A 26991-nucleotide genomic window follows, 5' to 3' on the forward strand; every position below is an offset into this window, starting at 1 on the left:
TACACTCTTTCCAGTTTAATAGCACTTTTCTTATAGCAGGGTGACCAAATCTAAACGCAGTGTTCCAAGTGTAACCTTACCAATACCCTGTACAACTGCACTATGATCTCCCAACTGTTATACTCAGTGCCCTGACTCATGAAAGTCAGTGTTCCCAATGCTGCCTTTACTACCCACCACCCTGTTTACCTGTGACTCTGCTTCCTGGGAATAATATAATTATATTTCAAGGTCCCTCTGTTCTGTAACACTCTCCAGGGCTCTGTTGTTCACAGTGAAATCCATTCAGATTTGAACTTCCAAATTGCAACATCTCAAACTTACCCAAGTTCAACTCCATTTGCCAGTCTTTTGCCCACTTAGTTGATCAACATACTCCAGTAAGTTTTGATAACCACCTTCATTGTCCACTGTACAACCTACTTTAGTGTCACCTGCAAATTTACTTACCATGCCTTGTATATTCTTATCCAAATCATTGATATAGTTGACAAACAATAATGGGCCCAGCACTGACCTCTGAGACATATCACTAGTCCCTGGGCTTTCAGTCTGAGGAACAACCTTCCTCCATTACCGCCTACTTTCTGCCATAAAGCTAACTGTGTATTGGATAAGCCAGCTCTCCCAAGATTCCATGCAATCTAACCTTCTAGAGCAGCCTACTCTGTGGAAACTTATTTAAGGTCTTACTGACATCCATAGAAACCACGTCATGTGCCTGCCCTCATTGACTTTCTTGGTCACATCACCAAAAAATTCAATCACGTTTGTAAAATGTGAAGCCATGCTGACAAGCCCTATTCATCAGGTGTATTTATATCTGACCCCTCAAGATTCCTCTCCAGTATCTTTCTTACCATGGATATCAGACTTGCTGGTCTGTAGATCCCGTGTTTTTCCTTACCATCCTTCTTAGATAATGGCATCACATTTGCTCTCCTCACCCATATCTGATGATGATGCGAATATCTCAGCTAGGGCTCCCGTAATTTCTTATCAGGCTACCTCCCAGTCAGGCCCTGGAGGTTAGTGTACCTTTATGTCTTTTAAATTATCTAGGAGCAGCTCTACTGTAGTATAGGCTATCCTCAAAATTTCCCCTTTGAATTTTTCTAGTGCCGAAGTCTTCATGTCTTTCTCCATGGTAAAAACAGGAGAAGTATTCATTAAGGATAAATATTCATGAATGATCTTGCCCATCTCCTGGGGCTCCACAGAAAGTTGTCCTCTTTGGTTTTTGATGGACCATATCCTCTCTGATTTCTCTTTTCCTTAAATTGCGTAAAATCTCATTTGGATTTTCCTCGATCATTGCCAAAATTATCTTGTGGCTCATTTTGCCTTATGATTTCTTTCTTCAGTACACTCTTGCATCCTCTATAGTCCAGAGGTTCTCTTGATCACAATTGCCTGTACCTGACTCATGCTGTCTCCTTTTTCCTGGCCAGGAGTTCAGTATTTCTCATTATCTAGGTTTTTCTATTCTTGCCGACATTGCCCTTCACTCTAACAGGAATATGCAAATCTTGAGCGCTCATTATCTCACTTATTAAAAAGTTTTAGATTCACCTTTGCAAGTTCCTGCCTCATACCATCAAAAATTGTCTTCTCCCAATTTAGCACTTGAACCTGTGGCCCATTTCTGTCCCCTTCCATAACTAGTTTAAAATAATTTGAACCCCGGTCACATATACCAAAGTGCTCCCCCACTGTTACCTCGGTAACTTGTCCTGTCCCATTACCTAAGAGTAGGATTTAGCTTTGTCCTCTCACTAGTGATCACCATTTAAATCAGTTAGCCTGTTTGTTTAATGTTTTGGTGAACTCTTAAATTGAAAAAATTTAAAGTGCTTTGCTTGATTTTAATGCTTTCATAATATCTCCACGACAAAGGAATGTAACCTAGGAAAGTTATCCAGGTTTGAGACCTGTGAACCACCCAGGGCTTGTCCATTAACTTGTGGGCTATCAGGATTAGCTGAGTCCATTTGGGGGAGTGCATGCAGAGTGTGGATAACAGGCTTTCCTCAATAAAGGCCGAGCTGCAGTGTTCAGTACATAAAAGTTAAATTGTTATTGCTGTTTTAGGTATGCCATGCCAATCCCACAGAGAGAGCCCGTTTCATACGCTGCATCTACAATTTACTCCAGTCCTCAAGCCCTGCAGTGAAATACGAAGCTGCTGGTACTTTAGTTACCCTCTCAAGTGCCCCAACTGCTATCAAGGTACTGAATTTTAACATACATTCGCTGAAAAGTCATAAAAGCTTTGGCATAATGATTGAAAGTATAGGTGTCAACCAAAGAAAGTATCATGTTAATCTATGTTGAATGAATCAAATTTTCTTCCAAAATATGCTATTTTACTCTGAAATGTAGAGGTGAAGAAGTGGCCTTGTGCATGTCTATAAAGAAAGCATTTCAAGGAAGGCTTTTAAATTCTGGCTGCATTTGTAAAAGTTGAACTTAAATTTCTCCAATCATTATTCACAGAATGGATTGGTCATATTTTTAAAAATATAGTGTATTTTCACATTCTATTACGAATGCAAGCCAAAATGCATTTTTCTGTTTATTGGAGAGACAACCAGGCAGTTAACTCTTCCCAATCTCCAATACAAAATTCCAAACAATTTTTTTTCATCCTTCGCCTCTCAATTTTCTGCCAGTGTGATAAAAATGCTTGTGTGGTTGACAGTTCTGAGGAAAATTCTTTTTGACATTTTATAATTTATTGTGAATTTGGTATACCTTTTTCTAGGCTGCTGCTCAGTGCTACATTGATTTGATTATCAAAGAGAGTGACAACAATGTGAAACTGATAGTTCTTGATCGCTTGATTGAACTACGAGAGCATCCCACACATGAGAGGGTGCTGCAGGTAATAAGCCTAGTGCTTCGGCTGAATTGAGACCATTATGCTTCTTTATTGCTTCAAATACTGTGAACAATTCATAACAAACCAATGTCAATGAACTTATTGTTATGAAATTGTTTCCCAATTGATCTATTCATGGAAATTTTAAAACTAAGATAAAGTAATTTCATTTCCCATGCTAATTGAGTAAGTTTAAAAAATCTTTTCAGGATTTGGTGATGGATGTCCTGCGAGTTCTGACCTCCACAGACCTGGAGGTACGCAAGAAAACACTGCAGCTGGCACTAGATTTAGTTTCTTCTCGTAACGTTGAAGAGGTACAAACTTTGAACTTTTGAGTCATTTCACTTATTGTCAACTTCAAATGTCAAAGATTCATTTTTGACAAATTCAGTGCATGTTTGTTCTCTGCAGCTTGTCATAGTTCTAAAGAAGGAAGTCATCAAAACAAATAATGTGTCAGAACATGAAGACACCGACAAATACCGACAGCTTCTAGTCAGGACGTTACATTCGTGCAGTGTCCGTTTTCCTGACATGGCTGGAAATGTTATCCCAGTGGTATGTGAGCATAAGTTATTCATTTCCTAAAAATCTCTTCTGCAGGCTACCCTTTAGTAACTTATATTACTCTGGCCAAATGTGTTCAGTTGTACTTGTGTTCTCAGTTGGACTTGGCCACGGAATGTTTGGAGGCAAGGACATTGCTTGTAAGCCTCAAAGGCAAGCCTAAGTTTATTCTCTGTCCATTATGCTGTGTGATCAGTTGGGTCTATGTCAAGGACAGGGTGTAGCTCATAATTGCCTTTGTCTTCTTAAGTCCAAAATTGCTTCTACACCATCACACCAAGATCTGCTCTCCGAACACCATCCAAGAATTGTGTTCAGTCGCTTTAGAGAGTAGATAGTATGAGAACAGAATTTTAGCTCAAGTGCACTTCACATTGTACATGTATTTATATGGAGGCATTCCTACTGTGAAGTTGTTTAACAAGAAGCAGCAGTTTTACAATTTTTTTAGGTAAGGATCATCATAGGGTCTGTGCAAGTACATATTTCACATTTTGTTACAATAATTAAAAATTATGGGAAAATAGCATCTTCTGTTTCAATATATTGGCTACAAACTAAAGAGTTTCAAACTATATTGATGGGTGTAATCAAGTAATGTTGTTTCGGTTGTAGATCATGAATGTTCCTGACCCTTTTTGGGTTCTGCTGTTCAGGTGCAAAGAACTGAAAGACAAAGGGAATATGTCAACATCCTACTGATGATACAAATATCTCACAAAACGATGCTCTCTGTTTTAACACCCTCACAACTAATGGATATTTCAAGCTATATTAAATGATGCACCAGGAAGTTGCAGAGTAATTTATTTTGCTGCTCTGATAATATGTACTTTCCCAACTTGATTTTACTGTAGCTGATGGAATTCCTTAGTGATACCAATGAGGCAGCTGCTGCTGATGTTCTTGAGTTTGTGCGAGAAGCCATTCAGAGATTTGAAGGCCTTCGTCCAGTTATTGTGGAGAAAATGTTGGAGGTATTCCATGCCATCAAATCTGTCAAGTAAGTAAAGTTGTTCTTGCATTAGAAGCTATCTGTGGAATAAAATGTTATTTTGCTCAATTTTGTAAAATTTAACTTGTATTCATACAGTATATATTTCTGAGCTGCTTAAACTATGGCTGAGCAAAGGTGTAACTTTTAGTTTACACCTCAAGTATTTCTTGTAAGACCAGACTTGAATTAATTATTTGATTGTGTGATTTAACTTGTTTTAAACAAAACTTTTAGTTGTAGATGAATCATGTTCAATTGCCATTTGGATGCTTAGTTGAAAATCCTGTCTTAATTTGTCCAAAATTATTTGTTGAGAGGACATACTGTATATTTGCTTTTGTGTAATGCTCTTCATTCAGGTTTCAAAGAAGTTTGTTTTGGATGGTTGTGATGTGGATATTACAAGTGGAGTATGAAATGTAGATCTAGTAACACAGGCATTGTAGCAATAAACATTCTGCTGGAGAAATTTAGCAAGTCAAGTGAGTTCCTCCAGCAGATTGTTCCTCTAGTTTGCAGCATCTGTTGTCTCTTGTGTCTGCATAGATGTTGTAGTTAAGAACCAGATTGCTTTTCTTTAATCTTCACAAACATTCCTTAGCAAGCGAATGAAATGATTATAATCCACAGCAAGCTCACTTGTTTAAAAAATTGGACATAAAAAGCAGAAACTGACAATTACTGTAACCAATGAACAAGTTCAAATAAACTTTGAATTTTTCTGTGAAGAAGAGACTCTGAAGTCATTTTCAGGCCTTTTGATCTTTTCATGATCCATTGTTGTGCCAAGTGCGCTCTGATTTCAGTTAATTTTTGACTGAGTAACTAAATTTGGTTCAGTCCACTGTTCAGCAACTGAAGTGTTTTTTTTTAAATCTGGAAGTATCCTCCTGGTTTTGTTGTTGGAAAAGAACGTTCATAACAAAGTAAACATCCCAGAAGTTGATTAGACATACCAGAAAGAGAAGCACCATTTTGTAGTTCTCAGTTTATCTTATATATGGTTCCAACTGGCCTTAAATGTTAGTTCTGTCTGTTATTCCATGTGCTGACTGAACTGCTAAGTGTTTCCAATGTTTTTTATATCATTTTTCCAGCATCTTTCTTTATTTCAGTTTTGATTTTTCATCGGATTTTTCTTTGTTTTTGCTGCAGGATATACAGGGGAGCTCTTTGGATTTTGGGTGAATATTGCAGCTCTAAGGAGGACATTCAGAGTGTAATGACTGAAGTTCGTCGATCATTAGGTGAGGTATGTGGGGAAAACTCAAATGCTTTCTCTCTTATCTGGAATGCCATGCTCCAGTCCCATTACAAGGAAGGTACTAAGACATTCACAAAAAGAATACAAGGCACTCACGATTTTCCCTTCTACTGGTAAAATCTAAATTCATTGTAGAACTGACTTCCTGAACTAAGCCCAATCTTTGAATTAAGTAGTAACTGAAGTCAGAAATGAAAACAAACAAAAATCAACAGAAGCATCTGAAATTATAATGTTGCAAAAAGCTATTTGTATTCATAATTGTTAATTCAGATAGCAATTTTATTCTTGTGTGCAAGGGAGAAGACAGCATTGAACAAAGTCACCTGATGTCTCCGGCAGACGCATCCTCAGTGGCTCTTCACATGGCCTTAGATCACCTGGACATACAAACACCTATGTCAGGATGCTGTTTGTTGACTGTAGCTCAGTTTTTAACACCATCATTCCCACAATCCTAATGATAAGCTGCAAAGCCTGGGCCTCTGCAATTGGATCCTCGACTTCCTAACTGGAAGACCACAATCCATGCAGATTGGTGATAATATCTCCTCCTTGCAGATGATAAACGCTGGCGCACCTCGGGTGTGTGCTTACTCTGTATACCCATGATTGTGTGGCTAGGTATGGCTTAAGTACCATTTATAAATTTGCTGATGATACAACCATTGTTGATAGAATCTCAGATGGAGATGAGAGGGGTGTCAGAGTAACAACCTTGCACTCAATGTCAGTAAGATGAAAGAGCTGATTGTGGACTTCAGAAAGGGTAAGACGAGGGAACCAAACCAATCCTCATAGAGGGATCAGAAGTAGAGAGAGTGAGCAATTTCAAGTTCCTGGGTGTGAAGATCTCTGAAGATTTAACCTGGTCCCAACATATCAATGCAGCTAAAAAGAAGGCAAGCCAGCGGCTATATTTCATTAGATGTTTGAAGGGATTTGGTTTGTCAACTAAAACACTTGGAAACTTCTATAGATATATGGTGGAGAGCATTTTGACAGGCTGCATCACTGTCTGGTATGGGGAGAGATGGTGGCTACTGCACAGGACGTCCATTATTAACTACCCCCATTACCCATTAAAATGAGAAGTAGGCATGTTACACACACACACACACACACACACACACACACACACACACACACACACACACACACGCTAATGGATTCACTCTTTTTTTCTTTCTATATTATCATTTATTACATTGTACTGTTGCTGCTAGGTTAACAAATTTCATAACTCATGCCAGTGATAATAAACCTGATTCTGAAGAATCTTGAAGGAATTTTTTTTCAGTTAAACTGAAAATGTGATTCTAATTGTGATTTCCCTTCTTTAAAAACAAACATTATGCAGAAATGCTTTATAGAAGTATCATGCAAATACATATCGGCACATGATACCATAAACCAATTTATTTGTATTTTTCTGACTGCTTTAGATTCCAATTGTTGATTCTGAGATAAAGAAGGAAGCTGGTGAGCTGAAAATGGACGACGACATTCAAGTGGTTCCCACACAAAAACTTGTGACGGAGATGGGAACCTATGCAACTCAGAGTGCTCTTAGTGCAAGGCCTTCCAAAAAGGATGAAGACAGGTAAAACTAAATATTTTCTAAGATGTGTATAACCGCCATCATATTAAAAGGACAAAGTTAAATACTCATTTCAGAAATTGAATCGGACACTGGCAGCCTCCCATCCATTAAAATAGTAATTTGAAGATTTGGATCCAGACAATCTAGAAATATGAGCATCTGTATTCTGCAGTTTATCTGTCACATTTGTGGAAGTTTTGCTTTTGGATTCAAAGGTCACTCTTCCTCCCATACTAATTTTGAAACAGTGCAGAATATCTAAATTTATTTATTGGGCACAGTGAATTAAATTTCTTGGTGGAGGAGGTACTGAAGATGGAAATAACAATGTACAATTCATTTGAAAACATGTAAGGACTTGATTGTGTTTGCATAATTTTACTGATTGATCCAGGGTTTCAAACATGACTGTTTACATAAAGATCTTCATCTTGGCAATTTGGGAACAAGTATATTCTTAAGCATTGAGGAATTATTGGTCAAACAAAGTTGCTTTTATGTATTTTTTTTCCCAACTGAATGGTTTATATTGCATACATTTATTCAATGGACACATCTTAATTTTTTTAATGTTAGTTTGCATGTACATTTTAGTCTTTTAATATGTTTTCATGCTATCTTACGTGGAAGAGCAGTAAATATTTAGTTCTGAAGTATTTGTTTTTTATTTAATTGGGCATTGCTATATGCCGTAATAAATGATTACTTCCACATTATTCTTTATTTATTGGGATACATTAATTTTATATAAATATGTATGAATTTTTTAAGACCACCTCTACGTGGATTCCTGCTGGATGGGGATTTCTTCGTGGCTGGTGCCCTTGCAACTACATTGACCAAGATAGCTTTACGTTATATGGCACTTGTGCAAGATAAAAAGAAGCAAAATGTAAGAATCAGGATTCTTTTGAAAATTCAACAGGAAATGGGAAACTAATTTCCACTGTCTCTATAAGCTGCAAGTATTTAAACCTGAAAAACGTTTTTTTAAAAGCCACGATGTTAAAAGATATTTATCTGTGTTGAATATTACCGGCAAAATATGTGTTAATTGTCAGGTTTTTGGTAAACATTAGACATCTGCAGGGATTCGTATTTGAAGTATGCAGTTTCAAAATTCTGGAAGAAAGGGTGGAGAAAGTGAATGAATAAAGTAGCAGTGGATAAAGCAGACATATTGGAAAAAAGAATTGGTGCTGCATTCACTGTAATTTCACCAGTAGATTTGAGGAGTGAAGCTGTAATATGACCTGTAGATCAGTGGCCATACTAACACCCAAACTGAGCATTGAGAAGTAGGTAGTTGGTAAGGTGGTGCTTAATGGTGTTTATCAGTGATGTCAAGACTGCTTAAGTATTTTTCTGATCATTAAAATTAGACTTATGAGACTGTAATGAGTAACACTGGGTTTGAACTGCGTTATTATGGATAGAATTTACCTGGCTTATTTTCCACGTTGTTGGGTAACTCACCTGTTTACTGCACTAGAGTAGATTGCTTCAACTGAATAGACCTTTTCTTTAGCATGTATCTTCAGCTTGACTGGAAGAATATTTGACGTATTTAGCTATCTTTGAACATCAAGTGGTGTTTGAGGTTCCAGTCCCAGAAAATCTGATTTCATTTATATGGAGTTATGGTGACACTGGACCTGGAGTACAAAGTTTGGCTTTAGTACTTTGAGATGGGTGCAGCAAAGATTCATCTGATGGATGCCAAGCAATAGTAGGCTACAGTGAAAAGACATTGAGATGAATGAGCCAACAATTTGTGGATTTTGAAAGGGAAAAGGTAATTACATTAGGACTTCAATTCTTCAGAGGGCTTGAAATGTTTGCATAGGATGAAGAGCTGAGAACTAATGGTTGACCATTTGAAAATGAGGAATGAAAGATTGCTTCACTGAAATTTACTTACCACAAAGGATTGTGGATGCTTGGTGAAGTATATTCAGGTGAAATTGACAAATAATTGGCTACCATGGGCATAGAGAAATGTGAAAATAGATCAAGAAGGTGTAGCCGATGTAGAAATTTAGCCATGATATTGAATGATATGGCCTGTTCCTACTTCTGTTTCTTGGGTCTTAAATAATTTTCATCTTTTTTTAAGAGCTTTGTTGCAGAGTCTATGCTCATTATGGCTACCATTTTGCACCTCGGTAAATCATCACTCCCAAAGAAACCAATCACTGATGACGATGTGGACCGCATCTCGCTCTGCCTCAAAGTTCTTGCAGAGTGTTCCCCACTGATGAGTGATATTTTCAATAAAGAATGTAGAAAATCACTCTCTCAAATGCTGTCAGCCAAACTGGAGGAAGAGAAACTTTCTCAGAAGGTAAAGTTTTCATGGAGGATTCATAACATTTCTGGATTTTCTTCTGCTTAATCACTTCAGTGATTTTGAAATGAAAGAAAGTACAGTGCTATTGATTTAGGTCACTATTCTCTAAGAGTTCTGTTTTTATTAGGAACCCCTCCATTACGCTCTTTAAATTACAGAAAATTACAGAAATTCACTCTTTAAGAAATCACGTCACTACTTAGAAATTTGAGATGCAGAATAGATTTTGCTCTTACAGAATTTATATTAAATTTATACAAGATTATTTTCAACGCGCATTTATTGACCTATATGCAGAAAATGTGACTTTGTGTTACAGAAAATTGTGAAAGTAGCCGTAAACCCCTCCATAATGTGGTGATCCCTTGCGGGGAAAATATACATGCTAGTAAATTGATGTTAATCTTAAAACTCTAAATGTAAATTAAAAGCTAAAATTTAAATTACAGTGCTTTTCCTGTAGAGTTCTGAAAAAAGAACTTTCATCTAAATTGAAACATGCTGATCCGTAGTGGAAATTAGCATTTAAAAAATGAAATGTCCTGGTCAAGTGCTCTGAGATGTTTCAGTGCAACAAAAGGTGGTAAGAGCAGGTTATTATTAATATATTCATAGTTATAGTTATTAAACTCTTAATTTTCAGACTGAATCCAGTTGACTAGGAGGATATCTTGTGTGTTGGAACTTGATGCTATGGATAACTTCACTGCTGATGAAGTATATTTAAATGTCTTCTGATGATTTTCTTCCTTTTTCTTTTGCTCCAATTAGAAACAGTCAGAAAAGAGAAATGTAATTGTGCAGGCAGATGATCCCATTTCCTTCGTGCAGCTGATGGCCAAGAATGAAATGACTTCTAAAGAAGATCAGTTTCAGCTCAGCTTATTAGCTGCAATGGGTAACACACAACGAAAAGAAGCTTCTGACCCCCTGGCCTCCAAGCTCAGTAAGGTACAATGAAAATGCTTGATTGATTATTTTTAACTAGAAGCTGCCTGTTGTCCTTGCAAGAGGTTATGCCTGGCCCCATTTATTTATTTATCTATCGCTGGCAAGACCAATGCTCTGCTGTGGCACCAACTTAAACTGCTGCAGTTCTTCAGGTGAAGATACTCCCACAGTCTTGTTGGGAAGGGGGTTGTAGGATTTAGACCCAACAGCAATAATGGAACAGCAGAAGAGTCAAAAGTGGGATTTCGTGCCCTTTGGAGGGAAGCCCGCAGCTGGTAGTGCTCCAGTACACCTGAACCTATGTTGTCGTTTGTGCTCGAAACTGCAATCAAATCTGCAGTTGGAGTTGCCTGGACGACTTACTGTGGTGCAATACAAGGACTGAGAAGGAAACATTTTAGTTGTTGAGTACAATCTCATATAACTTCTAGAAAGAAATATAAATTTAGGTTGTGTTGGGGGAAAAGGTATAAAAATCTTGTTTTCAATTAAAAACATTAAGGAATGTAATTTGTATTTACTGAGATGTTAGAACAGAACAAGAAAATGAAATACATAAATGCAATCATCAGTCACAACTATGTCTCTGCAGATGCTTTGTGATGTAGTCAGTAATATTGAGGGAATATTTAATGTAATTTTCTGACAATGCCCTAAATGTATCAACTTGTGCAGTTGGTGATGCGTTGTCGTGACATTTTTATGAGTTACTGATGGAGTGCTGAATCTTGAAATTCTATTTTGTTCTCGTACTCTGAATTGCCTGAAGTTTGTGTGACATATATGCACAAATTAATAGCAAGTGATACTGTACTTGTCACTTCTTACATTAAATTTAGATTTTCCTTTTCATTTATAGACATTATGCCATCACATAAATAATCTGAAAAATTTTGTGTCAATAGAGGCCTTATATTTGGACAACAGTCATAATGTTGAGTTGCTTACGTAACTGCCTGTGACCTCTTTGTTTTGACACTGCACACAACTGGATTTAACCATCCAACCAAATTTAACTGAGCAATTAACTTTCTTGAGTGCTGAACCCTAAAAGAATACTAGGTTAATTATTTTTAATTTATAGGTTACACAGTTGACTGGTTTCTCGGATCCGGTATACGCAGAAGCATACGTACATGTTAATCAGTATGACATTGTACTTGATGTACTTGTGGTCAATCAAACAAGTGACACACTTCAGAACTGCACTCTGGAGCTAGCTACGTTGGGTAGGTTTTAACATTTACGCAAGTCTTTATTTTGGTTTGAAAAGCAGTTTGTAACCTAACTTTCTTAGATTCTCTGCTGCATGAACGACAGCCTTAGAAAGAAAGACAATTGCTAGAGATATGGATATAAACAGCACTTAGGTGAGGCAACATTTCACCTGCAAATCTGTTGGTCACCTACTGTATCTGGTGCTCCCGATGTGGCCTCTTTTCCATTGGTGAGACCCGACGGAAATTTGTCAAGCACCTGCACTCAGTCTGCAAAAAGTGGTATTTCCTGGTGGCCAACATTTTAATTCCTGTTCCAACATGTTGTTCCATAGCTTCCTCTTTTGCATGATGAGGCCACTCTCAGGGTGGGGGAGCAACACCTCATATTCCAACTAGGTAACCTCCAACCTGATGGCATGAATATCGATTTCTCCAACTTCAGGTGGTTTATTTTCCCCTTCCCATTCCCTCTTTTATTCCCCATTCCGGTTTCTTCTCCTCACCTATCCATCACCTGCTCCTGGTGCCCTCCTTCCTTTTCTTTCATGGTCCACTCTCCTATCCTATCAGATTTCTTCTTCTCCAGCCCTTTTCTTTTTCCACCTATCACCTCCCAGCTTCTTACTTCAATCCTACCTTCTTCATCCAGTTGGATTCACCTATCACCTAGCTTGTCCTCCTTTTCCTTACCCTACCTTTCTGTTCTAGCATCTTCCGCTTTCAAGTCTTGATGAAGAATTTCAGTTCGAAACATTGACTGTTTACAATGCTTATAAAAGGTATTCACCCTCCCCCCCCCTTGGAAGTTTTCATGTTTTATTGTTTTACAATATTGAATCACAGTGGATTTAATTTGGCTTTTGTGACATTGATCAACAGAAAAAGACTTTTGTTTAAAGTGAAAACAGATCTGTACAAAGTGATCTAAATTACAAATATAAACCACAAGATAATTGATTGCACCGAGTATTCACCCCCTTAATGTCAGTATTTAGTAGATGCACCTTTGGCAGCAATTATAGTCTTGAGTCTGTGTGGATAGGTCTCTATCAGCTTTGCACATCTGGACGCTATAGTTATTCCCCACTCTTCTTTACAAAACAGCTCAAGCTCTGTCAGATTGCATGGGGATCATGAGTGAACAGCCCTTTTCAAGTCCAGCCACACATTCTTATTTGGATTGCGGTCTGGACTCTGATTTGTCCACTCCAGGGTATTAACTTTGTTGCTTTTAAGTGCAGCTTTGGCGTTGTTCTTGGGGTCATTGTCTTGCTGGAAAAGAAATCTCCCAAGTCACAGTTCTCTTGCAAACTGCACCAGGTTTTCCTCCAGGATTTCCCTGTATTTTGCTGCATTCATTTTCCCTCTACCTTCACAAGCCTTTCAGGACCTACTGTAGTGAAGCATCCCTACAGCATGATGCAGCCAAAACCATGCTTCACGGTAGGGATGGTGTGTGTTTGCTGTGCAGTGTTTGGCTTACACCAAACTTGGCATTGGTCTGATGGCCAAAAAAGCTCATTTTCGTTTCATCAGACCATAGAACATTTTTCCAGCTGACTTCAGAGTCTCCCACAAGCGTTCTGGCAAACTGTAGCCGAAATTTCATGTACGTAATTTTCAACAGTGGCTTTCTCTTTGCCATTCTCTAGTAAAGCTGCGACTGGTGAAGCACCCAGGCAACAGTTGTTGAACGTGCAGTCTCTCCCATCTCAGCCACTAAACTTGTAACTCCCAGAGTGGTCATAGGTCTCTTGGTGGCCTCCCTCACTAGTCCCCTTCTTGCACGGTCACTCAGTTTTTGAGGATGACCTGCTCTAGGCAGATTTACAGCTGTGCTATATTCTTTCCATTTCTTGATGATTGTACTCCAAAGGATATTCAGTGATTTGGAAATTTTCTTGTATCTATCTCCTGACTTGTGCTTTTCAATATCCTTTTCACAGAGTTGCTTGGAGTGTTCTTTTGTCTTCATGGTGTAGTTTTTGCCAGGATATTGACTCACCAGCAGTTGAACCTTCCAGACTCAGGTGTATTTTTACTACAATCAATTGAAACACCTTGACTGCACACAGGTCTCCAAAAATAGATCTCCATTTAACTAATTCTAAAACCAACTGGCTGCACCCATGGTGATTTGGTGTGTCATATTAAAGGGGGTGAATATTTATGCAATCATTATTTTATGCTTTATATCTGTAATTAATTTAGATCACTTTGTAGAGATCTGTTTTCACTTTGACACGAAGGAGTCTTTTTTTTCTGTTGATCAGTGTCCAAAAAAAAAGCCAAATTAAAGCCACTGTGATTCAATGTTGCAAAAACAATAAAACATGAAAACTTTCAAGAGGGTGAATACCTTTTATAGGCACTGTACTCATTTCCATAGATGTCTGCTCTGATGAGTTCCTCTAGCATTTTGTGCTGCTCTGGATTTCCAGCAGCTGCGGAATTTCTTGTGTTTGTGATATGGATTCTGCTTGTTTTTTTTTTGCTAGGTGATCTTAAGCTTGTTGAGAAGCCTTCACCCCTGACCCTTGCTCCTCACGATTTTGCTAATATCAAGGCGAATGTCAAAGTAGCTTCAACAGAAAATGGCATCATTTTTGGTAATATAGGTGAGAAGGAATTTTCTTTAATCGGAACAATTAGTGTGTTATTATCTGAAGAAATGTACTGGGAAATAACAGTGCATTTTTTTGCTTCCTGTCTTGTTGACAGATGATTTGTTAGATTCCCTTTAACACTTATTTTAGTACTTTGAAAAGAATTGAGAGATTCAAATTGTGATCTAAGGAGACAGCTTTTTGCATTTGGTGACGGACAATGTCAGGTCACTGTTGACATCAGCTTGTGGTCCATCAGTAATTAACGCAGTCCACAAGGAGGATTCACAAGTTTCCCCCCACGTGCCTAAGAAGAATGGGTTAGCATGTTAAGAAGCTACTGTGAAATGCCCCTAGTTTGTAAGTAAGGTTTGATCTGCAGAGAGCTGATAACCATGTACAGGTTTCCCCCGCCATCCGAAGGTAGAGTGTTCCTGTGAGACGGTTCGTAAGCCAAAATGTCGTAAAGCGAAGAAGCAATTACCATTTATTTATATGGGAAAATTTTGTGAGAGTTCGCAGACCCAAAAATAACCTACCAAATCATGCCAAATAACACATAACACCTAAAATAACTAACATATAGTAAAAGCAAGAATGATATGATAAATACACAGCCTATATAAAGTAGAATTACTTTTCCACAATCATAGCCGGCACAGTTCTCCGAAGCGAAAATCTCAAGCAAGCGCTGTTGGCAAAAACACTCTCTCCAGTAACCTTTCAGCTATGAAGCTGCCAAATCATACTAAATAACACATAAAAATGCACAGCCTATATAAAGTAGAAATAATGTATGTACAGTGTAGTATCACTTACTGGAATTGGGAAGACAGCGCAGAGCACACTGATGATGGTATGTTAGACTGAGTTGTTGCAGGTTGGGGTGGTGCAGTGGCCCCCACCCTCCGGGCAGCAACCGATACTGATTCGCGAAGCATGCAGCAGTAGCCGGAAGGCACACAGCACATCTTTAAGAAAAAAGCCGAAATAAACATGCTAATTAATTAGGTGCCACCTGACACGTAATTGTCGGCCCAGATCAGAGGCGATTGCCGACTGCATTGCCTCTGATCTGGGCCGACGTTTATGTGTCAGGTGGCACCTAATTAATTAGCAGGTTTATTTCGGCTTTTTTCGTAAAGATGTGCTGTGTGCCTCCCGGCTACTGCTGCATTCTCCGCAAATCAGTATCTGTCCACGGCCTGCGGGTTGGGGTGGTGGGACACTGGAGTGTCATCTGTTTCCATTAGGGCAGGCAGCTCATCTTCTCCTTTGACTGCCCGCCTAGATGTCGAAGCTCGAGGTTCGTCGTCTGCTGTGGCTGATGTGGAAGGCTTGCTTGACTGCTGAGCCTCGCACATCTTTCTATCATACAGTTCTTTGTAAGCACTCAAACCATCCTGCAAATATCCCCTAAACCTACGTACCCTTTCAAAATTAAAGTCGTACTTTATCATTGCAGCGAAAATCTCACGCAGTTGCTTCACGTTCAGTTCGCTACTGCATTTGGTTTCGATTGTTATCCTTTCCTCTTCCAATTGCATCAGCTCTTCATCTATCAGCTCTTGGTCATGGGATGCCAAAACCTCTTCAACATCATCTTCGTCAGCTTCCACAAGCCAAAGTCACGTTGTCCTTACTTCATTCACCACGATCAAAACGCTTAATTATGTCTAGTTTTATGCTAAGTGTAACACCTTTACGAGCTCTTTCAGGCTTTTCCAGTACCTCAGAACTCATCTTGCAAACGGCTGCTCACAGGCACGTGTTTAAGCAATGCCGGCGAGAATGCAGTTCTGAATCCCGGGGAGAGCGGCTGCTCGGGGCGTACGCTGCCTTTTATCACGTGCTGATTTTTTTTATAACAGTGAAAACACCTTCTGTTAGCGAAAACAAGGTACTAATGTAGGTCTTACGTAACAGTGAGGTTTTGTAAAGCAAACGTTCGAAAAGCAGGTGACACCTGTATTGAAATTGCTGCTTCATAGTAAGCCCCTTTACTCTATGATGCCAATAGGAAATATTTTTTTTCCATTTCAAGAACTGAGCTACTTGACTGAATTCTGTTTGTTATCTGTGCTTCCAGTTTATGATATATCTGGGGCAGCAAGTGACCGAAATTGTGTAGTACTGAGTGACATTCACATTGACATCATGGACTATATTCAGCCTGCATTGTGCTCCGACGCCGAGTTTCGTCAGATGTGGGCAGAATTTGAATGGGAAAACAAGGTAAGGAAACATATTGAGACATAGGCACAGAAAAGTACAGTATAGAAACAGGCCCTTTAGCCCATCTTGTCCATGCTGTACTACTCCTTACTCCCATCGACCTGTACTGAACCATTGCCCTCCGTACTCCTACCATTCATGTACCTATTCAAGCTTCTCTTAAACGTTGAAAGCAAGCTCGCATTGTACCACTCTCTCAACCCTCTGAGTGAAGACGTTTCCTCTCATGTTCCCCTTAAACTTTTTACTTTTCACCCTTAACCTATAATCTTTAGTTGTAGTCCCACCCAACCTTAGTGGAAAAAGCCTGCTTGCCCTATCTATACCCCTCATAATTCTGTATACTTCAATGAAATCTTTCCTCAATCTTCTACATTCTAAGAAATAAAGTCCTAAACTATTCAATTTTTCTTTATAACTCAGGACCTCCATTCTTGGCAACATCCTTGTAAATTTTCTCTGTACTATTTCAAACTTATTTACATCTTTCCTGTAGGTGGGTGACCAAAACTGCACACCATACTCCAAATCAGGCCCCACCAACGACTTATACAATTTAAACATAACATCCCATCTCCTGTATTCAGTACTTTGATTTATCAAGGCCAATGTGCCAGAAGCTTTCTTAATGACCCTATCTACCTGTGACGGTACTTTCAATGAATTATGGACCTATGTTTCCAGTTCCCTTTGTTGTACAGTACTCATCATTGCCCTACCGTTCACTGTGTAAGACCTACCCTGGTTGGTCCTACTGAAGTGCAACATCTCGCACTTGTCTGCATTAAATTCGATCTGCCATTTTTCAGCCCATTTTTCTAGCTGATTGAGATCCTGCTATAAGTTCTGATAGTTTTCCTCATTGTCCACTATAACCTCACTATTGCTGATCTAATTAACCACATTATCATCCAGATCATTGATGTAGATGACAAACAACAATGGACCCAGCACCAATCCTATGCACACACTAGTCACAGGCCTCCAGTCAGAGAGCTAACCATCTACTACTGCTCTCTGGCTTCTCCCACAAAGCCAATATCTAATCCATTTTACTACCTCATTTTAAATGCCGAATGACTGAAACTTCTTGACCAATCTCCCATGCGGGCATTGTCAAAGGCCTTGCTGAAATCCATGTAGATAACATCCACTGCCTTGCCTTTGTCAACTTTCCTGATAACTTCCTCAAAAAACTTATAAGATTGGTTAGTCATGACCTAACATGCACAAAGCCATGCTGACTAGCCCTAATCAGTCCATGTCTATCTAAATACTCATATATCCGGTCCCTAAGAATTCCATCCAATAACTTTCCCACTTCTGATGTCAGGCTCATTGGTCTATAATTTTCTGGTTTATTTTTGGAGTATTTCTTAACCAGCAGAACAACATTAGCTATCCTCCAATCCTTCGGTACCTCACCTTTTGCTATGGATGATTTAAATATCTCTGCTAGTATGCCTGCAATTTCTGCACTTGCCTCCCACAGGTTCTGAAGGAACACCTTGTCAGGCCTTTAGGATTTATCTACCCTAATTTGCCTCAAGACAGCAAACTTCTCCTCTCTAATCTGTATAGGGTCCATGAACTCGATACTGCTTTGCCTGACTTCTGTGGACTCTGTGTACTTTAACTTGCATAGGTTAAAATGACTTTTCTTGGATAACTGAGTGGATGATCCCTAATTTTTGTTTTTTTGTTTCAAGGTTACAGTTAATACGAACATTACTGACCTAAATGAATATTTGCAGCACATTCTTAAATCTACTAACATGAAGTGTTTGACTCCAGAGAAGGTACGTACTACATAGATGTTTGAGTTGCAACTGTAGTGTGATTTGTTTTTTTGCTTTTTAGAAAGTCAGAGTTCTTCCTTGTTCGTTTTGCCGTGCAGTATTTTTATCTGTCCATGCCCAATTTTACCAGTTCATTGCAGTTGATTCATGAGCACAATTCTGTTAATTTGAGCAAATATCTGATTTGAATTTTCTTGTTTTAATATTTATGCTTCATAAATTAGGCATTGCATTTTCAAGAGAGTTTTGATAAAGTGTTAGCAAAATTGCTGAAGTAATAATAACACTGGTTGTGAAGGAAGGTAAAAAGCAATAGTGAAAGGTTATTTCATCAAAATGGAGGGTGTGAAATTCTTCAGAAGGAAGGAAAAATTAAGCAACACATGAAGTACAAAGGCTTTCAAGTCAAGAAAGTAGCTAAATTCTTAAATAGTATAATCACCTATCCTTAACAGGAATCAACAAAGCTAATAAATATTGGAAAAACAAACTGAATGCTGGAGGAACACAGTGGGTTGAACTGTCTCCTGTAAAAATTTCCCTTTTCTCAGTTCCTTTGTCCCTGGCGGATCTGTCCTAATGAAGGGTTTCGGCCGAAACATCGACTGTTTACTCTTTTCCATAGATGCTGCCTGTTCTGCTGAGTTCCTCCAGCATTTTGTGTGTGTTGCTTTGATTTCCAGTATCTACAGATTTTCTCTTACTTGTTCCCAGAATGTGGCTTTCTTTTCCAGGACATCAAAGGTGTCGTCCTCCTTCAAAGAAAAGTGTTTCCCTTTCACCACCATTGATGCTGCCCCCACCTGCATCTCCTCCATTTCACAAGCATCTGCCCTCACATCGTCTTCCGGTGGCCCTAACAGATAAAATTCCTCACTTGCCACCCTATGACCCTCCTCATCCAGCATCTTCCATCATCTTCAACAGGATCCCTACCACAGACATCCCACCTGCAAAAACTCATTTCAGGGAGGTAGCACCATCAATTTGCGGGAGACTTCCGGGAGAGGTGGGATGTCTGCAATAGAGTAGCACCTTAGCAGCTAGCCAGCTAGTTTAAATAACATTAGCTATGCTAATGAACGAATAACGCCTGTTAAACTCACCTCAACATGTCTTGTACAGTCTTAACCCCCCATGGGCAATAGAAAAGTCACTGTTGCAAACAGTGCAGCAAGCAACACTGTCATTATTTTTGACCCCTATTAGGCAGAGGTACACTTTAGGATAGTCTGGGTGACGTACGTTTTAATTTTTTTTGGAACACTACCACTCTGACTTTTTTTGGAACTCTCTCGCTCTTGCTCTCGCCCTCTCTCTATGGCGCGCGCTCTGTCGCTCGTGGTCGCTCTCACTCGCGTTTGCTCTCGTTCTCTCTCTCGCTCTCATGCTTGCTTTCTCACTCGCACGCACTCTCTCCCTCGCGCTCGCTCCCTCGCTCTTGCTCTCGCTGCTCGCGCTTGCTTGCGCTCTCTCTCGCGCTTGCTTTCTCACTCTCACGTGCACTCTCTCTCATCGCTCTCACTCGCGCTTGCTTTCCCGCTCTCACTCTCTTGTGGTTGCTCTCACTTGCGCTCTCTCGTGCTTGCTTTCTCGCTCTCACTCTCTTGCGCTTGCTTTCTCACTCTCGCGCACGCGCACTCTCTCATGGTCGCTCTCACTAGTGCTTGCTCTCTCGCGCTTGCTTTCTTGCTCTTCCGCTCGCTCTCTTGCACGTTCTCTCACGCTGGCTCTCAAGAAATTCAATTTCTGGGACATTGTATATAATTTGCGGGCATCAGGGAGCCACTATTAATATGCGGGAGACTCCTGGAACTTCAGGGAGAGGTGGGATGTCTGCTACCGCCAAATGCATCTTTACCTCCTTTCACCCTATCCAATTTCCACTTTCCACAGGGATCACTCCCTCTGTGATTCCCTTGTCCATTGTCCCTCCCCAATAACCTCCCTCCTGCACTTGTCCCTGCAGGCAGCCAAAGTGCTGCACCTGCCTGTTTACCTCCATTGAGGGCCGCAAACAATCCTTCCGGGTGAGACAACACTTCACCTGTGCATCTATATCTGGCACTTCATCTGCAAAAAGTAGCATTTCCTGGTGGTGAACCGTTTTAATTCCAATCTCCATTCCCATTCCAACAGATTGTTCATGACCTCCTCTTCTACCACAATGAAGCCACTGTGAGGTTGGAGGCTATCCAGATGGAATATGAATTGTTGCTCCTCCATTCTCTAGTAATTATGTCCCCTCCCCAGTCTCCTCTTCAATCCCCTCAACTCGTCTCCCCACCTGTCTATCACTTCTCCCTAGAGCCCCTCCCCCCCTTCCCCCATGGTCCACTATCTTTTCCTATCAGTTACCTTCTTTAGCTCTTTATGTTTTCCACCTATTAACTCCCAGCTTCTTACTTCATTCCTCCTCCCGTGCCCCTTCCTTTCCAGTCCTGATGAAGGCTCACGGCCCAGAATGTCTACTGTTTTTTCATTTCCATAGATGCTGCCTGGCCTGCTGAGTTCCTCCAGCATTTTGTGTGTGTTGCTTTGGATTTCCAGCATCTGCAGAATCTCTTGTGTTTCCCCTAACAGAGTTTTGTTTCAAATTTCAGCATTTGCAGTGTCTTATGAATAAGATTAAACTGCATGAGTAGAGCAGTAGACATGAATTAACTTTTAATTGGACTTTATAGTTTTCTCAACATCCTGGCTCTTGAATACTGCATTCAGGATGGTCATCTGAGGCACAACATATTAAGACACTAAAGGAACGCTTCAAAGGTCAACACAAGGAAATCTGCAGATGCTGGAATTTCAAGCAACACACATAAAAATTGCTGGTGAACGCAGCAGGCCAGGCAGCATCAATAGGAAGAGGTACAGTCGACGTTTCGGGCCGAGACCCTTCGTCAGACCTCTTCCTATAGATACTGCCTGGCCTGCTGCGTTCACCAACAATTTTTATGTGTGTTACTTCAAAGGTCAAGCTGTGAATAACAGTGAGCATATTGTTTCTTGGTTACAGTGAAATTGAATTCTGTAATTTGCATGGCTAATTCTTTCAGTCAACATGTTTTTTGTTCATGTTCATTAAGTCAGGATTCATTTCATATTCTTTTGTTGGAAGGCAGATATTCTGGTATCAAGAACTTCCCCTGGATAAGCAATGTTATTTGTTCTATTTACTGTATGTGTTACAACAGACGAAAATTTTGCTGGTTGGGTTGCCTCATTTTTATTTAGCCAATCCAGATGCAGAGACTAACCCAAACATATGATATTAATTGGTACCACCAAAAGAGTTGTATTTAATTAATTGTTCTAGTGTTGGTGGAATGCTTCATTGTAGAAACTTACAGTGGTGCTCTGCTTTTGTAGAGGAACTGTCTGCCTGCCTGGTGCATTCTTCTTTAAGTAATCTCTTTGGTCCAATCCTGCAATATTTATATGTTGGGAAATCTTGGTACCGTAATGCTCAACCTGGATCAAAGCCATATGGACATTTCTATCTATGCAATCAAATGAGTGATTGTCAGTGATTCAGTTTGGGACTTCCAGAATTAACCTGCATTATCTAGGCCAATTCATTGCAATTGGTCCCATTTCTCATGTACAAAGCCTAAACGCAATATTCACTTCATGCTGGTCCAAATTTGCTATTTTAGAGATATAACACGGTAACAGGCCTTCCTGGCACAAAGATCCCACACTGCCTAATTCCACTCATGTGACCGATTAACCCGCATGTTTTTGGAATGTGGCAGGAAGCAGGAACACCTGGAGGAAACCCATGCAGTTACGGGGAGAACGCACAAACCCCTTACAGACAGCTGTGGAATTGAACCCAGAATTGAACAACTTTGCTACCGTGCCACCCATCTACCAATCCACATAAATACAACCATTAGAGGTGGAAATGAAAGATGGGGAATAATTTCACTCTGAAGGCTGGAAGGAAGGTGATTGGACAATTGGGGAAGTTGGTCACTAGGTCAAAGATTTGTTGATCTCATTGAAACATACGATATATTGGAAGGCATGGATAGAGTGGGTGTGGAGAGGATCATTCCAGTACTGTGGAGTCCAGGACCAAAGAGCACAGTATCAGAATAAAAAGACATCCCTTTAGAACAGAGATGAGAAGGAATATCTTTAGTCAGAGCTGGTGATGAGATGCAAGATGGTGCTGGTGAACCACAGTGACCTTCTGCAGGCTAATGTACTTTTAAATCAACTTAATGAACTACAGATTTCAAGATCTTCTGAAAGATTCTGTGGACTTTACTCTCAAGCGAGCAGATATGGTACCCTTTAACCAGACAAAGGTTCATCACTGTGGCTAGGAGTGAGGGTGGGGGTACCTGCAAGCCAGGCTGAAACACAGAGGAATGAGACCCCCTCTTCAAATGTGTAGTTGCTGGAGAACAAAATGAAGGACCCGAGGGCAAGATTGCTGTATCAAAGGGAAATGAAAGTTTGCAGTGCTTTATGTTCAGCTGAGACCTGGCTTACTCCCAGCATACAAGATACAGTACGGTGATCAGACCTGAAGGCTTCTCAATTCACAGGATGGACTGAGCTGCTGATTCGGAAAAGACAAAAGGTGGAGTTGTGTGTATCATGATAAACTCTTATTGGTGCTCCAATGTGGCGGTATTGTCGAACTTATGCTCCCCAGCCTTGAAGACAGAAAGATAAAATGCCTCCATTCCATTTAACTAGAGAGTTCTCATCCGTAATTCTCATTGGAGTTTACCTACTATCTGCGGCTGACTACAAATAGGCGTTTGAGATGCTGCATGATGCTGTCTCCAAACAAGAAACAATCCATCCAGGTGCATTTCACATTATAGTCAGGGACATTACCCAGATTTGTTTGAAACAATCTCTGCCCAATTTCCATCAGCATATAACCTGTAACACCAGAGGTCCCAACACGCTAGACCACTGTTAGGTCAGGATAAGGAATACCCACCGTTCCATGCCCAAACTGCATTTTGGGAAATCTGATCACTTGGCTGTCTTTCTATCTGCATACTGGCAGAGGCTAAAGAGGAAAGTTCCAGAGATTAGGACAACAAAGAGGTGGTCAGAGGGAGGCAAAAGGGCAGCTATGCGATTGCTTCAAATCAGTGGACTGGGCCGTATTCAAGCCCTCAACTATAAATCTGAATGAATACACCATAGTTGTCAGAGACTTTATTAAAACAGTTGTGGATGAGGGTATCCCCACAAAATCGTTCAGAGTATATCCCAACTCAAGCCCCAGATGAACCGTGAGATCCACAATCTGTTGAGGGCCAGGTTAGAGGAATTCAAATCTGGTGACTGAGAAAGTTACAAGAGGTCCAGGTACGATCTCTGGAAAGCTATCTCACAGGTGAAGTGGCATTTCCAGACTAAACTTGAATCAATGAAGGACAGTTGTGGCAGGCCTTGAATGTTACCACTTCTTATAAAGTAAAATCAAGCAACATGGGCAACAACAGGGCTTTGCTTCCAGATGAGCTCAATGCCTTCTATGCCTACTTTGATTGTCAAAACATGGAGCAAGCATCATGATTTCCCACAGTCCCCAATGTCTCTCTGACGTGTGAGCAGCCTTTAGGAGGGCAAACCCCTGAAAAACATCCTGCCCAGATGGGATAACTGGCCAAGTACTGAAGACCTGAGCTGATCAACTGGCTGGCGCGTTCATTGGGATCTTAACCTCTCACTTCGGTAGTCTGAAAGACCCACCTGGTTCAAACATGCTTTAATTATACCGGTGCTCAAGATGAACATTGTAACCTGCCTCAATGACTATTGTCCGGTAGCAGTAGACAACATAGTTACAAAGTGTTTTGAGAGGTGGTTGATGAAACATCAACTCCTGCATGAGAAGCAACTTGGATCCACTCAAATTTTCCTACCTGTGTGCAAGAGGTCCACAACAAATGGCACCTGACTGGCTCTTCACTCAACCCTGGAACGTCTGAACAGCAAAGGTGCACACATCAGGATGCTCTTTATGGACTACAGCTTGACATTCAATACCATCATCCCCTCAAAAATAATCAGTAAGCTTCAAGACCTTGAACTCAATACCTCCTTGTGCAATTGGACCCTCGATTACCCCACTTGCAGCCCCCAGCCAGTATGGATTGGCAACATTTCCTGCACATTCTCCATCAGCACAAGTACACCACAAGGCTGTGTGCTAAGCCCTTGCTGTACTTGCTTTACTCTGTATGGTGAAGGACAATTGCAGTGCCGTATTCAAGTTTGCTGGCAATATCACTGTCATAAGCTGATAAAGGGTGGTGATGAATCAGCATATAGGAGGGAGGTTGAAAATCTGGCCGAGTCTTGTCACAACAACAACCTCTTACTCAATGTCAGCAAAACCAAGGAGCTGATCATTGACTTCAGGAGGAGGAAACCAGAGGTCCATGAGCCAGTCCTCACTGGAGGATCAGAGGTGAAGAAAGTCAGCAACTTTAAATTTCTTGGTGTTACCGTTTTGGGCGACCTGTCCTGAGCCCAGCACATAAGTGCAATTATGAAGAAAGCACAGCAGCGCCTCTATTTCCTTTGGAGTCTACGAAGATTTAGCATGACATCTAAAACTTTGATGAACTGGAATAGATGTGTGGTGGAGAGTATATTGACTGGCTGCATCACAACCAGGTATGGAAACACCAATGTCCTTGAATGGAAAATCTTACAAAAAGTAGTGGATATGGCTCAGTCCATCACGAGTATAGGCCTCCCTGCCACTGAGTGCATTTACACAGAGCGTTGTCACAAGAAAGCAGCATCCATTGTCAGGGACTCCCACCACCTAGTCCATGCTCTCTTCACACCGCTGCCATTAGGAAGAAAGTACCTCAGGACTCACACCACCAGGTTCAGGAATAGTTAATACCCTCAACCATCAGGCTGTTGAACCAAAAGGGAAAATTGCACTCCATCACTGAAATGTTCCCAAAACTGTGGACTCACGTTCAAGGACACTTCATCTCATGTTCCCGATATCTATTGGTTATTTACTTATTCTTTCTTTCTTTTTGTATATGCACAGTTTGTTGTCTTTTGCACACTGGTTGAACGCCCAAGCCGACGCAGTCTTTCTTTGATTCTGGTGGTTGTCCGTCATGTCCGACGTTGACAGGATATCTGTGCGGGAGAGTTTTCTAGAAGCGGAAAAGCTGTTGCACTGGGGTAGTTCCAGTCTCGTGACCTCAGAAGTCCAAGTTCAGTGGTACAATAAAGCTTCACAAACTGGGGTCTTCCTTGGTTGCAGTGGATGACCATGATGTCTTCTGTTGCCTCGTAAAGCCCCTTGCTCTCCACAGAGCATTGCTGTACCACCCTTCTGGCCGTTGGATCTCATTGTACATCTCAGCCGTCCAGTTCACCAGAGCTGACTTTGCGTGCTGGGATAGGCATGTCCTCAAGATTCTATTAATGTTATTATTCTATTATGGATTTATTGCGTATGCCCGCAAGAAAATGAATCTCGGGGTTGTGTATGATGACATATATGTACTTTGCTAATAAATTTGCTTTGAACTTTGAATCCATGGTATTGATTACCACAAATGGCTGTGGAAGCTAAGTCATTGGGTGTATTTAAAGCCAAGATTTATATGCTCTTGATTAGTAAGGGTGTTAAAGATTATGGGGAGAAGCAGTAGAATATGTTTGAGAGGAAATACTAAATCAGCCATGTTGGAATGGCAGAGCAAACTCGATGAGCTATGAGAGAGTTGGGTGGACAATAGAAAAGTATCCCTCTAGCACGTAATTTCTTTTCCTTCTGCACCCAGGGAAAATATGAGGAGACTGTTTACCAGTGGGATTCCAAGGAACTTTACTTGGGAACTGAATTTAATAATTAGATACCAAGATCTGTGGAATGAAATTAAAAGGCATTAATTTTTTTTGCCATTTTTGAGGGTGGTTGGGTGATGGAACTAATGGTGTTATGATGGATGGTTTTGAAAATCCATTTACCTAATAAAGTGGCCACTAAGTGTATGTTTGTGGTCTTCTGCTGTTGGAGTCATTCACTTCAAGGTTCAATGTGTTGTGCGATCAGAGATGCTCTTCTGCACACCACTGTTGTAATACATGGTTATTTGAGTTACTGTTGCTTTCCTGTCAGCTCGAACCAGTCTCGAAGTTCAAAGTAAAATTTATTATCAGGGTATCACCACATACAACCCTGAGATTCTTTTTCTGCAGGCATACTTAGCAAATCTATAGAACAGTAACTGTAAACATCAGGAACTATAAACTGTAAACAAACTGCAAATGCAGATATAAATAAATAACAATAAATAAGGAGCATGAAATAACAATATAAGAGTCCTTAAATGAGTGTACCTATCCCCTTTTGTTCAAGAGCCTGATGGTTGAGAGGACATAACTGTTGGCTCATGGACCTCTAGTTTCCCTCTCCTGAAGTCCACAATCAGTTCCTTGGTTTTATTGACATTGAGTGAGAGGTTGTTGTTATTATACCACTCAGCCAAATTTT

At 40.3% G+C, this 26991-nt stretch overlaps 1 protein-coding gene across 2 annotated transcripts in view; it reads left to right on the forward strand.

The window, feature by feature from the left end:
• copb1 (COPI coat complex subunit beta 1) overlaps positions 1-26991 on the forward strand; it is a 51768-nt gene that overhangs the window by 18785 nt on the left and 5992 nt on the right. For both annotated transcript variants that reach the window (XM_072272534.1, XM_072272533.1), the window contains exons 7-20: positions 2092-2229; positions 2765-2884; positions 3091-3198; positions 3296-3442; positions 4309-4454; positions 5604-5700; positions 7158-7315; positions 8087-8207; positions 9432-9659; positions 10437-10616; positions 11701-11845; positions 14335-14454; positions 16532-16677; positions 18387-18476. In XM_072272534.1, coding sequence (XP_072128635.1) covers positions 2092-2229; positions 2765-2884; positions 3091-3198; positions 3296-3442; positions 4309-4454; positions 5604-5700; positions 7158-7315; positions 8087-8207; positions 9432-9659; positions 10437-10616; positions 11701-11845; positions 14335-14454; positions 16532-16677; positions 18387-18476 — 1944 coding nt within the window. The remainder of the gene's footprint in view (positions 1-2091; positions 2230-2764; positions 2885-3090; positions 3199-3295; positions 3443-4308; positions 4455-5603; positions 5701-7157; positions 7316-8086; positions 8208-9431; positions 9660-10436; positions 10617-11700; positions 11846-14334; positions 14455-16531; positions 16678-18386; positions 18477-26991) is intronic.

This window comes from Mobula birostris, chromosome 11 (genome assembly GCF_030028105.1).
Source record: "Mobula birostris isolate sMobBir1 chromosome 11, sMobBir1.hap1, whole genome shotgun sequence".
NCBI lineage: Eukaryota > Metazoa > Chordata > Chondrichthyes > Myliobatiformes > Myliobatidae > Mobula > Mobula birostris.